Here is a 14,908-nt window from a genome sequence, read left to right as displayed (position 1 = left end):
GTGCACGAATTTTACAGAATAACGATTTTCTAGCAAAACTGAAATTTCAATTATTTCATGAAATTTAATTTTGAAAAATGTTTTGATATAAAATAAAGTACCTAAGGGCTTCTAATTCTGTAAAATGTAACAGGAATATTGAAAACAATACCCGTAGTTAGTCCTTTACAAGTGCACGAATTTTACAGAATAACGATTTTCTAGCAAAACTGAAATTTCAATTATTTCATGAAATTTAATTTTGAAAAATGTTTTGATATAAAATAAAGTACCTAAGGGCTTCTAATTCTGTAAAATGTAACAGGAATATTGAAAACAATACCCGTAGTTAGTCCTTTACAAGTGCACGAATTTTACAGAATAACGATTTTCTAGCAAAACTGAAATTTCAATTATTTCATGAAATTTAATTTTGAAAAATGTTTTGATATAAAATAAAGTACCTAAGGGCTTCTAATTCTGTAAAATGTAACAGGAATATTGAAAACAATACCCGTAGTTAGTTCTTTACAAGGACACGAAATTTACAGAATTACGATTTTCTAGCAAAACTGAAATTTCAATTATTTCATGAAATTTCATTTTGAAAAAAGTTTTGATATGAAATAAAGTACCTAAGGGCTTCTAATTCTGTAAAATGTAACAGGAATATTGAAAACAATACCCGTAGTTAGTTCTTTACAAGGACACGAAATTTACAGAATTACGATTTTCTAGCAAAACTGAAATTTCAATTATTTCATGAAATTTCATTTTGAAAAAAGTTTTGATATGAAATAAAGTACCTAAGGGCTTCTAATTTTGGAAAATGTAACAGGAATATTGAAAACAATACCCGTAGTTAGTCCTTTACAAAGGCACGAAGTTTACAGAATTACGTTTACAGAATTACGATTTTCTAACAAAACTGAAATTTCAATTATTTCATGAAACTTAATCTTGAAAAAAGTTTTGATATGAAATAAAGTACCTAATTTCAATTACCACCTTTTACTGGTGATATCTAGGATAGGGGTGGATTGAGGAAATTCACGCCCTGAATTTTGCCGCATAAATTCAGAAACACCTTGTATATAATCCAAGTGCATCGATAGATATATTTCTGGATTGGAAGATATCAAAAACTTTTCGACCAATAATTTAAGGATATTAATTAAAGCAGTAAGAAAAAAAAGTCACACAAATTCTTATATATATATTTATTAAAAAATAGTTAATTAATCAGGTACATTCGTACATATAAGATTAGATTAATTAAAAGGTATAAATAAAAAGTAAAACATATCGAATTTTAACAAACATTTAACCAAGTTGAAAAATATAAATAGTCTAACAAACCAAACATGCAATAAGCAGTTTATCCTCAAATAGTGATCTGAAACAGAAACAGTTCAGATTGTTTTAATTGTAAAAATCATGCGCAATAATCATTTTACAACCTGGTTTGTTCTTTAATAATCTTTAAAAGTTCCACTAGGTGGCAGATAAATAAAATCTAAGCGATTAAAGGTTGATTATTTGTTATTACACTAGTTTGAAATCGATCCGAAACATACATTTGATTCAAATATGAAAGGGTACAACCGGATTGGAGTTTGATATATTTTACTTTTTTGAGAATATATTTAGGAACATTGTTAACTGTATTTAGCAGCTCAAATTGTAATAAACCATTATGGTACTAGGTAATCAAGTTATAAAGCAATTTACGAGAGTGGTTCAAATAAATAATGGCTGTACTCGATGCAAACCAAAACAATTGTTTCCAATGAGAACGAAAACGCTGCAGAAAAACTAATTTTGGAAAATTGAAGCGGTACTAAATGCGAAGAACACCCTTCTTATAGTCCCGATTTATGGCCATGTCACTATTATTTATTTGGTCCATTGAAACTGCAATTCGAAAGCAGTGCCAAAGTAGAATCCTTCGTGCGCGAATGGTAACGTGACTAACCGAGAAATATTTATGAAAAAGGATCATATAGTTTCCTGAAAAGTGGAAAAAGTGTGTAAACTGTGACTATTAAGAAAAACTCTAAAGAATTTCATATTTGTAACTTAATAATGAAATTTTTTATAGCAAAATTCTGGTTTATTTCTGAACCATCCTTGTATATTGCGCGGTAATTTGAAATTTCACAAGCTGTGCTGTAGGTGGAAAGCCTAAAATGTATACCTAGGAAAACATCAACTTAATATCACAGTGAAGCATGTTATTACAATTTGAGCATACTATAAAAGATATAATTTATTGCTTGCAATACAACGAATCAAGGAATCAAATAAGCGGTCTCCTCGTTTTTTGTAGAACTAATTTTATGATAAACATTCAGTATATTTAGATAATTCGTTCAGTATCTCATATTTTGTGTATGTCTCACGACTATACACCCGCTGTTTATAATCAGAATTTTATCAATATGTGTTCTAAAAAGAAAGCAATCCTTGGACAAGCCTAGGTACCAATAAAACAAAATCTTGTATGTCTGATTGTAGCTCTTTAGCTTCTTGGAATAATTTGCGCCAAAATCTGTACAGTGTCGCATAAACTGGACAGTTTCCTTTTAATAATATCCCATACATGTTCAATGGCAAAATGATGGATCTTTCAAGACGAGCTAAATCATACAAAAGTGGTTGGAGCACGGTTAATTCTGGATAGTACACCGACATCTGCTTAGCAGAAGAATCAGGGATACCAATCGCAGGAGACGAATCATTTTCCACTACGACAATGCGATCTATCACACATCAGTTCAAAAATAAAATAAAAAAGTTTTTCTACACCTGAAGAAGCGAATGATGCCTAGAAATTACATGTTTTGGAGGTATCTTAATCGGCATGGAAAAATGATCTGGAAAACTATAGAAAGAAGTTCAAAATTTGTCATTTTTGATTATTTCATTGTTGAATAAGTATTTCTAAAACTAAACGTGACAAATCATTTAATGTTTCTGACTGACTACTACATAAATAAACTTTTAACTGTGAAAGAAAATCTGTTGACAGAAGATGTTGTAAAATATTTCTCTATTCAAAAAGAAACAGTTTATTAGTCCTTTCTTATGTATTTTGGGTAATAGTTCACATTCAAATTATATAAAACATTCAATTTCCGGTAAATTTTTGCAAAAAAATATGAAACTAAAACAATAAATCAACTCATAAATTATAGTATTCATCAAAAATCTTACTTAGCGTTATTAGATAAGCAAGAGGTGTTTACATCTCAACAGGAAGTAGCAGAATAATTAATAACATGCAAAACTCGTTTCAATATTCACATTATGGACGATAGAGGATATGACAAAAGTACATTATGCATGCAAAATAGTTTTTATCATGTGAAATCCGCAGGTTTTTTATATGCGTCGTAATAACTAATATTATAGGTATACAGAAGCTTTACTGTCAATTTCATTTTGTAATTTGATGGTGTATTAATTATTATTTTTTTCTCATTTCCATTCACACATGACAGTTTTAGATGTAAATAACTGATTTCCAATCTTCACTTCATTCTTTAAATACCCAATCCGTAATCCATGCGGGAGTTGTTCGCGTCCAGAATCAAATGATTGCAGTGACTTTGGTCAACATACAAAGAAGCAAAAAAACCTTTCAGTGGATCAGAAACTTTCAAGTAACAAAAAAAAGTTTGATTGCAAAACAAGAGATATTTGATTCTTAACGAAAATATGATATCTTTTCATCGCTTTCACAGGAACTACTAAAAAGGCTGGGTAAAGCAGATAATGCAGAGTGAAGATTTAGAACGGAATTCCTATACAAACCCACGAAAAAATGCTTTAGATAGGAAATCTGCAGAAGTGTGGATGTGTCCTCGTAGAAGCTACAGGATTTTATCAAACAAAAGTTTTTTATGTTAACATAATCCCCATAAAAAGGTAATATCCCCATAAGAAAGGGATTTTAGGAAACTACGTCATGGGAAGACAATGGGAATGGGAATGGGAAAATATAGATTTGGAACTAATATGGAAGAAAATAACTGTGCAAATACAAGAATTGCGTAAACAAGATAAAGTATCTAGGGATAATCATCAGTCCAGATGAAATAGACGAAGATGTAGTCGATATGGTAAATAAAATAATATCTATATATGGAGCTATGTACAGAGTATTCTTCAGCTAATAACATAACGTACAAAAATGCTACCAATGCTGATTTATGGTTGCGAATCCTAGGCTCTAACCAGTAAATTTAAGCAAACGATAACGACATGTGAAATGAAGATACTAAACGTGGTGAGTATGGTGCAAAAAATCGAACAACATCAGTTTGGATTGGTTTAGACATAAAGTGAAAATGAAGGAGGACAAAATAGTCCAATAAAAAAAAGAGAAAGGGCAGAGCCAGAAGGGAATGTAATGAAGAAATAGCAAAAAACCTGGAGAAAAGAAGACTGAATAGAGATGAGCTAAACAGGGAGTGCAAGATAGAGGTAAATAGAGAAGAAATATCACTCACTATACCTATTGTAGAAGAGATTGTAAATAAGTTTGTAAAAAAGGGACAGTATGAGAAAATACTGGTATAATAACTTCTTCACGTGGTGTGATCAAGTGTCTTTCTAAATTAATATGTTGATGTAAAAACTTTTTATTGAAATGTATAATTTATAAGAGAATGGAAATAAATTTCTACCTATTTATGTTTCCAAATGGATCCGAACATTTGCTGTAGACTATAGTTAAAACTGTAGAATTTAATTGTAGATCTTAATGTATGAAACGACAATTTTTGAAAATCTGTAGTGTTACTAAGAACAAAAAATTATCTAACTAGAAATCTTCCGCTTCAAAGTTCATTTGTTAAATACAATTCTTCGAGGATTTTTTTTGGTGAATCTTTTAGATTACTTTGAAAGCACCCAGTCTTAGTATTTCTTCACCAACGCATCTGCGAGTTTTTTATTATATTCTTTTTCCTTTTTATACATAAATATAAAAAAATCAACAAGTACAAACATACATTTTCTCCATTCGTTTAAATATTCAATTAATACTCTTTCTGAGGCATTACAAAAACATATTCAGTCGTTGACAATGGTACCACATTGTCTGGAAAACATAATAGTCCCAATAATCTTCAATATGAAGACTTGTACTATAATATGTCAAAAATATTTATCGATATTAATCAAATCTCTCACACCTTCGTTTTTAACTTTTCTCAATGGCGGATTAAATTTAGTAGCTAATGGGGAATCCGTGACGTCGATTATTCTGGGGTAGCTACTGTTTGAGAACATCTCCGTACTTAATCTGTAGACACCTGTATGCGCTAATGATAAATATACAAGATCTTTCAATGGCGCGAAACTGCAGTCGGCTATAAAAAAAATTACGTTGGAATTTAAAACTAAATTTCTCAATTTTGGTAATTTACTAAAATTATTTACGAAAATTTGTTCTATTCTATTATCACTCAAAATTAATGTTACTAAAGATGTAGAATATAGGAAGGGTTTGTTTCTAAAACGGATTTTATTCGAAGTCAGATCTAATTTTTCCAAATTCGTATTAGTTTTGAACGTGTATAAGTCTAATGTTGTGAGGTTATTCCCGGACAGATCCACCGATTTCAATTGATCTAATTGTCTAAAAGCCTTCCGATGAATGCTGGTTAATTGATTATGATGTAATTGGATTCTTTCTAGTAGCACGAAATTGTTGAATGAAAAAGCGTACTGAGGCAGGCTGTAGAAAATATTGTAACCATAGTTAACTGCTTTAACGTGCGGTGCACCTCTCGGAATCGACGTCAAAGATTTTCCCATTTCGATTATGAAACATGGCATCTGTGTCGTAGTTTCTAAAACCTCCGTAGTATTCTCTGGTCTGGATGATGGTATTGATCTAAAAATAAAAATAAACCTATTTTAGATTGATGCGATTATTTAAAAAACCATAATTAACAATGGAAAATAATATATTTGATATGAAACTTGGTATTGGTCTTCAAAAATCATTTAAACAATAGATGCTGATAAGAGCAAGATCAGATGATTTCCAAATCCCCAAGAGTTGAATAAAGTTGAGGTCCAGAGCAACAACGATGCACTAAAGACGTTCATCACGATTTCATAGGTTACCCCAAAGATGTTATTAATCTAAAACCATAAATGATGTTCCGCCATCCCAAAACTACGATTATTGGAGAGAAGGAAAACCCATTACATAGTTGAAGCAAGTATTTCAAATAGTGAAAGTGTGGATTTAGGAATCATCTTTATTTTTATTGTATTTACATCTATCTGACGCAAGTCTCGATCGGTGTTACCAACCTAACCTTTCAAAATTCCCTTTCTAAAGCGCGAAATTCGAATTAAAATGCTTACAATTGAAAAAATATATTTAAAAATTCTTTCGGATTGTGGAACTTGCTTTAGATATTGATCAGATTTATTTCACTTTCTGTCCTGCTCATTCTACAAGGATTTGTGATTGGGATTGTGAACTGCCATGTTGGCCTATCACATCCCCAGATCTTGCTGATTCTTTTCGTACGGGAAAAGGTGAAACAAATAGTTTATCAAGAACATATTTCGAATAATAATGAAATATTTGAAAAGTAGGATAACTCGTCAAAATAGATCGATCATTTGAGAATAAGTAAAAATACCTTTTAGACAATTTCGAAATCGAGTTGAAACTGTACAAATATAAGAAAGTAATTAATGCAGTTTATCATTTATTTCTTTATTATTCAATTATGATTGTTATTGCTAATAAGCAAAAAGTGAGCTTTTCATTTTAATAAAAACAAATATCATCATAATAAAGACTATAGTACAAAAACTGTCAGAAAAAGTATAATTGTGAGTATGGGATCGTGGATTATTAAGCCTTCTGATAGCCCCTTTTGAAATTACCAAAAGCCTGAATCATTTGATAAACCGAAAAAGCACTTGGAATTAAACCTTTTGACTGTTTGAACCTCGCTCGGACCAATTCCTAGCACTCTCAAGGCATCCGGTTCAGACACAGCCAGTAGTTCAGTCGATTGGTCGAGTAATTTAGTGTTTGAACACATTTATTTTAGTCGTACTGACAGGCAGAGTCGAGTAAACGGTCGAGTCGAGTAAATAGAAATCTATTTTATATTTCGGGCCGAGTAGCAGTCTCCACCACAAAAAACAACCGACTAGAGAAGCTACTAAACTGGGCAGGCAACAAATTGGTTTAATTATAGACCCACAAACGTAGTAAAGTTTTTGGTTTTCGTAACGTGGTATATATAAAAAGGTAGAAGAGTGTCTGTGGGACTCTACTAATTAACTTGACAAGTGTGGACAGAAAATACAGTCTACTAAATCACTGGCTGCGTTTGAATCGGCCTTCACAGATGATGCGGTCTGCAGTCCGTTCCTCCTTCATGCACCAGCGTCCGGGATGCTCTTAGTGTGTAAATCCAGTTCATTCCAGGTTTCTCTAGCCGTTCCCGTAGAGTACATTTTGCAAGCAGATTGATGAAAGACGCGAAAGCAACAATTTTAGCTACACCAAAAAGGGTTCCGGGTCCATTGGAGGATTTTCTGATCCCAAGGGCGAGCGAATTAGTTACGTTACCCACGTAATCGAGATTAGCGACAAAAATTCGCTTATTTTGGGGTGTCACTCCTCTTGAAGTCATCTGTATACCAGGTAGTACACCAAAAATTCCAACTCAATAAAACTCAGGGTGTATGTTTGTTTTGTAGCTGTAGCGACTTTGAGAGAGAAAATTTGCCGCAATATTAAATAACTTTTGGTATAATCAGAGAGGATAGGAGGCTCTACATATTCAATATTGAATAATAAGATTTACATATCGAATTGGTACTGATTTTATTACAAATCTACATTTGTGATATTTCTATAAACTATGTATACATTTAAATCGATCTTTATTACAGATGAATGAAAATGTAGTTAAAAAGTTCAAGGATATGTTTTATCAATACGATAATGGTAGGAAAAAAATTAATTACGACGATACGTTCGGAAAAAATAAGTTAAGATCAAATATATACCAATCCGATATAAAAGATATTCCTGACCTATATAGGTACTGCAATGTACCGTGAAGTTATCAGTGATTCAATGTATAAAAACAAAAGTATTGAGTAACAAATCGCATGTAACTTAATGGAAATTGTTGCTAAATACTTTTTGACGATAATAATGTATACAAAATATTCATTGTGAATGTATTATCTTTCTTTAGAAAACAATTAATTTCTCGTAATAGCGAGTTTCCCTTGTTTTAATTAACAGTAAGTTGTTTCATCTTTTCGATTGTTGTTTCCGTGCCTTCCTGTTCATTACCTTGCTTTCTTTTCCATATACATTATTATTAATTTGTTATTATGTCTTTTTTCTCTAATATTGTCTTATTTAGAGCATTTCATTTTCTCTATATCTATTTGTGTATCTTCTCTGAAAATGCATCTCAGTTATTCAAATATGCGTACTGTATCTATTCTTTATCCTTCCTCGCGTTTCCTTTTTTAGTTTATTACCAGAAATATAACCAAATACCTAATGAGATGATTTTTTTGCTTCTTCTATGTAGATTTTATCATTTATTTTTCTTTCTAGTTCATTGAGCTTTTGAAAAGGATTTTCCAACTTTCCTTGCATATGAAATCAATAAAAAAACAAACACCAATTCATTAATTATGATAAATCTTTTATTTATGCAAGTAATAGTAAATATTTGCTTAATAGCATTCGAATATTGATTAATATAGTGCGGTACAATATGCTGATGAATGATTTATAGATAATGATCACATGATCATTAGAAACTGTAGAAATAAAAATATTATTTTCACTAATATCATCATTTTTAGTAAGAGTCAACTGGCAATCTTCATTTTCATCATATATAACGGCTGAAAGGGAAAGATTCTAAGGATTCAAAGCTGATCCCAGTGAATTTATAAGCTTCTAACTGAACCCAAACTAGTTTTGCTCATAACTACCATGTTTTTGGACACAAGAGTAGTGATTTTGGTTGATTTTCTCACTGAACAACAAAGTATGAACGCGCAATATTATAGTAACCTCCTAAAAAACACGATGGAACCTGTTTACAGATCAAAAGGACGCGATATTCCAATCTGTAGAGCAATATTGCTGCAAGACAACGCTTACGATGGAAATGTTTAACTAATTGGGTTGGAAAACACTCGAGACAAAAGAGTGAAGTTGAATGTCCGTGCTTAACTCTCGTGAGACTCAACCGATTCACTCATATATCTCAAATGAAAGAGCTTGATTTACTGAGTGTTTTTAGACCAAAACGGACAATTTAATCCAATTAGAACTCGAGATATGCAGCAATGAGTGAAGACAAAAAAGTGAAGTTGAATGTCCGCGCTTAATACTCGTTAAACTCAACCAATTCACTCATATATCTCAAATGAAAGAGCTTGATTTACTGAGTGTTTTTAGACCAAAACGGACAATTTAATCCAATTAGAACTCGAGATATGCAGCAATGAGTGAAGACAAATCTCAGAAAGATTTAAAAGTAAATGTTTGGACTTAACTCTCCTCAGACCCAACTCATTCACTCATATTATATCTCAAATGAAAGAATTTGATTTACTGAGTGTTTTCAGATCAAAACGGACAATTTAATCCAATTAGAACTCGAGATATGCAGCAATGAGTGAAGACAAATCCCAGAAAAATTTTAAAGTGAATGTTTGGACTTAACTCTCCTCAGACCCAACTCATTCACTCATATTATATCTCAAATGAAAGAATTTGAGTTACTGAGTTTTTTTTAAACCAAAACGGATAATTTAATCCAATTAGAACTCGAGATATGCAGCAATGAGTGAAGACAAATCTCAGAAAGATTTAAAAGTAAATGTTTGGACTTAACTCTCCTCAGACCCAACTCATTCACTCATATTATATCTCAAATGAAAGAATTTGATTTACTGAGTGTTTTCAGATCAAAACGGACAATTTAATCCAATTAGAACTCGAGATATGCAGCAATGAGTGAAGACAAATCCCAGAAAAATTTTAAAGTGAATGTTTGGACTTAACTCTCCTCAGACCCAACTCATTCACTCATATTATATCTCAAATGAAAGAATTTGAGTTACTGAGTTTTTTTTAAACCAAAACGGATAATTTAATTCAATTAGAACTCGAGATATGCAGCACTGAGTGAAGACAAATCCCAGAAAAATTTAAAAGTAAATGTTTGGACTTAACTCTCCTCAGACCCAACCAATTCACTCATATTATATCTCAAATGAAAGAATTTGATTTACTGAGTGTTTTCAGATCAAAACGGACAATTTAATCCAATTAGAACTCGAGATATGCAGCAATGAGTGAAGACAAAAAAGTGAAGTTGAATGTCCGCGCTTAATACTCGTTAAACTCAACCAATTCACTCATATTATATCTTTAATAAGAGGACTCGTGTTCCAAAAATTATGAAAACATCGGAAATGAACGGGAACAGAGTCAAGTTCGAATATAACTTGAGGAATGCATAACTGCAGTCAAACAAAATGAAGGAAATTTGCCGGATAGAACGGTCGGACGGACTGTCATAAAATTATAATAGATTTTTTTAATATATAGATTATGATAACGAATTTGTTTATTATAACTTGCCTATCTTCACTTTACTTCGTTGTTTATTAGTTTGTAAGTGAATCCGAATTTTTATTTGAAAATTGAGGTCTTTATATCGAATTTTCTATTGAGGCAAAATAAATTTATTTTTCCAAATTTGTGAGTATTGATGCAAAAATTATAAACGCACAGCCTTCACCTCGTAAAACTAATTTTTTTGACGATATAATTACGTCAATGCAAATGTGTTAGTTTTTTTTACACACTGTAGGTACGTCTTTTTATCATTTTGTTTCGATTTAAATAGATAAGCACACTAAAAATAGCGTAACCTCAAAAGAGTCACGCATCTAATTAAATCGACAAAAATAGCAGTAAATTCAACATTGTTTTACGAATAAACATTAAAATTCATAGAAAATTTATACATGCGTGATTAGAATTTAATTTGTTTAACCTTCAAAATGTGTGCACATTGTATGTAATTAAAGTTTTAATAAAAACGCATAATAGGGCTACAATTCGAAATAATAGAAAATTACACTTACGTTGACAGTTTGCATAGAGAAATTACAAAAAAAATTGCACATAAATCCATTTTTCCTTGTTTTAACGCCACCACTTTTGGTAAAACATGTATACTGTTATGTCTTCTGGTAACATTTAACTTTATCTTCCAGTTGCGTCACCAGATAGCGTTAAATTTTAAAAACATTTTGATTCAAAATTATTATCGACAGTTTTAGCACCTAAACGATACGCGAGGTTGAAAGGTCTTATAATACGTATTTCAAATACGCTGCCGTACACTGTTCACAACACTATGGCTATTGTTTGTGGATTGTATTCGAAAAAAAAAAAAAAAACTGCATCCTCAATTGGAACTTTGCTTCATAAATATTTAAATAAGGTTATCAACGACTTATAAGCTTCAATATTTATGTCTAATTTCGTACTAGATAAACCATGGAATTATAAGTTTAACAATGTCAACATTAATTATAATATATAGGAATTTTATGCTTACTTACGTAACAGGAGAGGCTCAAAAGATACAAGCAAGTCGAGAATAATACACCTACAACGGTTTTAATTATAAATTTTCTATTGAATTAGTTTTAATACCAATTTCTCGAAGGTACAAAGTACAAAGGCTAGGAAATCATACCCGATAGCTGCACTAGAAGTGATTCTAAATCTCTTATCGCTCTATATAGACAAAAAGGGTGAAAAAAACATCACTCAAAATGTTTAGAGACGTTATCACCAAAGACAAACCGTCCTTAAACAATGACCAATCCTAGGACATACGTCAGAACCAATTACCAGAAGCTTCGATAAAAATATATGTCAATACTGAGCTGTAAAACTATGTGGGATCAAAATTAGATCAGCACTAGATCTTTAAACTCCAATGTCATAAAACTGACAAAAAAAAATGAAGTTATCATGCAATTGATTCCGAGTCACACCGCCCTTCACGAGACCCGAATCTCTCTGTGGAATCAGCTACAAAACAATGGAAAAATCATTCGGAATTAAGGTAGATATGGGTAAAATCAATTATTAAGACAATTTATAGGTACTAGATAATGCAGTGTGCAGACTTTGTTGCACAGAGGACGAAACCTCTAACCACATTCTCTCGAAGTTTGAAATACTGAGGAATTCCAAAGCACTACCTTGTACGAAGTTAAAAGTTACATATTCACTGCAGTTACTTTTTTTTACACTTGTAACTACAATTCTACAAGTACAGGCGTTTCACGAACGTTTTTAACAAGGATAGAAAAAAGTCACAACTGTAACTTATTTTTAACAGAGTTACAGTTGTAGCTTCTAAAGTTACAAGGGTGAAAAAAAGTTACAAGTGTAAATTAATTGTTGACGCTCAAGATACAAAGGTCTCCACTTCTCAGGTTTTGTGAATAGAACTTCCACACCATCATAAACAAGAACAAAGGTTGAACAATATTTAAAATGTAAAGCACGCACTGCATCGTCTTCAGTCCTCGCAATGTTGCACAAAGTAAAACATTTCATGACCTCACATGCAAAAGTTGGGTTCAATCGTAAACCATTCAGACATGGGAACTTCTCTTTGAGAATTCCAAATGAATCTTGTAGTTTTATGAACAGGATCAAACCGCTGGACAGCTCGGTCTTCCAAATTCAGATCGGTAGGTGGAATGAACCACTCTCTTAATGGGTAACCAGAAAGAGCTATTAAAATACCTTCACCAATTGGTCTCCAACCATTTTCAAAGCGGTTGTTTAACGTGCTTTTTCTATAAACACGGGCATCGTGCACACTCCTTGGCCCTCGCGCACTAAGGTAGTAAAATCTGAGATCTGGATCACACACAGCCATTACATTTATGGAGTGGCCTCCATGTCTGTCCTCATACTGCAGTTCGTTTATAGATGGGCCATTTATTTTTATGAGTGTCCCATCTATACATCCCACTACTAACGGCATTCCTGCTATCCTGTAAAAGTTGAGAACAACTTTACCAATGTCATTCGGCCAATCAACAAATTCAGGGAATTACAACTTGATGCAACGGCCTTCATACACTCGTTTTTGATATGCCATGCATATCAGCAACCGCGTGGTACTGACCGCCATTCCTCAACCAGTGAAGAGCTGTACAAAGGACAACTCTTTCAGGCAGTGCCTCACTTCTTGGGGTTGAACCTCGCAGTCTGTGGCCAATATCTCCAAGGAGTGATTCCATTTTGATAGAAGTCATATGTACTAACGAAATCCACATTTGTTCTTACTCTGAATGTTCTACGTCTTCTTCTTACGAATATTTGACGTCTTTCATATAATTCAACAAATTCCTCATCAGAAGATTCCCACATTTTGAATAAAAGAATCAGTAATGAGAAAAAAAGGGAGAGAAATTGAAATAATTATGAGAATTATCAAAGTTACCCATCTCTTGGCATAGGTTAAAAAAAAGTAACAAATTTTGAAAACTACAATTTTCATTATATGTGAAAATCGACAGGTGAATCTTGACTTGTAATTTTGTGTTCGTGTAACTCAAAAAGTTACAAGTTTAGGGTAAAATTGTTACTCTACACCAGTGAATATGTAACTTGTGACTTTTTTGAACTTGAAGAGTGGTATTAACTGTAAACACAAAGAAAAAAGGACACAACAGATCCTTTGGGTCGTGGTGTATATGTGACCCAATATCTCTAGATTCCTAGGATGAATATAATTAATAGTTATGTTAGTTATTAGAACTAAAGAGTGGAAAAACATTTCGAAATATATTTTCTAAAGACGTGCTTAGTATTAATTAACATGAGTACATAGCTGTGATTTAACAAGACAAAACGCATTATCTTGTTTTATAAGATACTTTAAGCACCACTAGTATAATAAAGTTACTTATATCACCACTAATTAAAAAATCCAGACTGGTAGATTTGGAAAAAAGTTTTGAAAAGCTTAGCTTAAATTTGATGCCTTTCTATCTTTTCAGGTCTTTCCTTTTATTTTCTGCTGCCTCTGCTTTTCTAAAGTGCGTTCCATTGACAGGTACTACAACAGCAAATTTCGTGTGATTTCATTATATATAATTTAAAAATGGACCATGTCGTGCAATCTATAAGGAAAATCAAGTAAAAAATTAAACTTTGAACCATTTAAAATCATTTGGAAAAGTGGATTAAAAAGAGTTGGATGAATAATCTCAATTTCTGCAAAATTTGATTACGGAATTCAACAATAGTTTGGAAGACATTCACTAAATGAATGCTTCACGGGCACCAGTTCATTTGCAAATGGAGTTGATAGATCTTCAATTGGACAGAGAAGATCGCGAAAGACTTACGAATGAACAAGAGTCAATTATCTGGATCCTCTAGCTCAACACAATTACCTACCATCTTTTATAACTTTGATATGATTCTAAATTTAATATATGGCCCTCTGCAAAATTGAGTTTGACACCTCAGATCTAGATCTCGATATGGACCGTATAAAAATTTCTTTGAAGATTGGATTTAACTCTCAAATCATTTATATACTTCCTAAATTCCAATTATACAGTGAAAAAAAACAAACACAAATCAAGTGTATCAAAATGCAGCTTAAATCGAAAACAATAATTACTCAACTTGGGTAATCATTTAACATGTCAATAGAGCAATTGGATTGCATTTCGTGTATTTACGATGAATCTTGTTTATTATTGAGGGCAAAAGTCAACGTTTTACGTTTCACTATACTGCAATCACTCACTGCACTAATATGAACATAATACATACATC

The 14,908-nt window shown here is 32.0% G+C and overlaps 1 protein-coding gene across 2 annotated transcripts; it reads right to left on the bottom strand.

Annotated features, from left to right (window-relative positions):
* Positions 1-1,181: 1,181 nt before the first annotated feature.
* Positions 1,182-11,477, bottom strand: LOC130891656 (leucine-rich repeats and immunoglobulin-like domains protein sma-10). 2 transcript variants are annotated; one of them, XM_057796512.1, is made up of 3 exons: positions 11,167-11,477; positions 5,717-5,884; positions 1,285-1,375 (listed from the first exon to the last, which is right to left on the bottom strand). In XM_057796512.1, exons 1-3 carry the CDS (start codon positions 11,214-11,216, stop codon positions 1,330-1,332), a joined length of 264 nt encoding a protein of 87 aa, XP_057652495.1. In that variant the 5' UTR covers positions 11,217-11,477; the 3' UTR covers positions 1,285-1,329. The 2 variants fall into 2 exon arrangements, with proteins under 2 accessions (XP_057652494.1, XP_057652495.1); XM_057796511.1 differs by having other exon boundaries at positions 1,182-5,884.
* Between the last annotated feature and the right edge of the window lie 3,431 nt (positions 11,478-14,908).

This window comes from Diorhabda carinulata, chromosome 3 (genome assembly GCF_026250575.1).
Source record: "Diorhabda carinulata isolate Delta chromosome 3, icDioCari1.1, whole genome shotgun sequence".
NCBI lineage: Eukaryota > Metazoa > Arthropoda > Insecta > Coleoptera > Chrysomelidae > Diorhabda > Diorhabda carinulata.
This window is presented reverse-complemented; position numbering and strand designations above follow the sequence as displayed.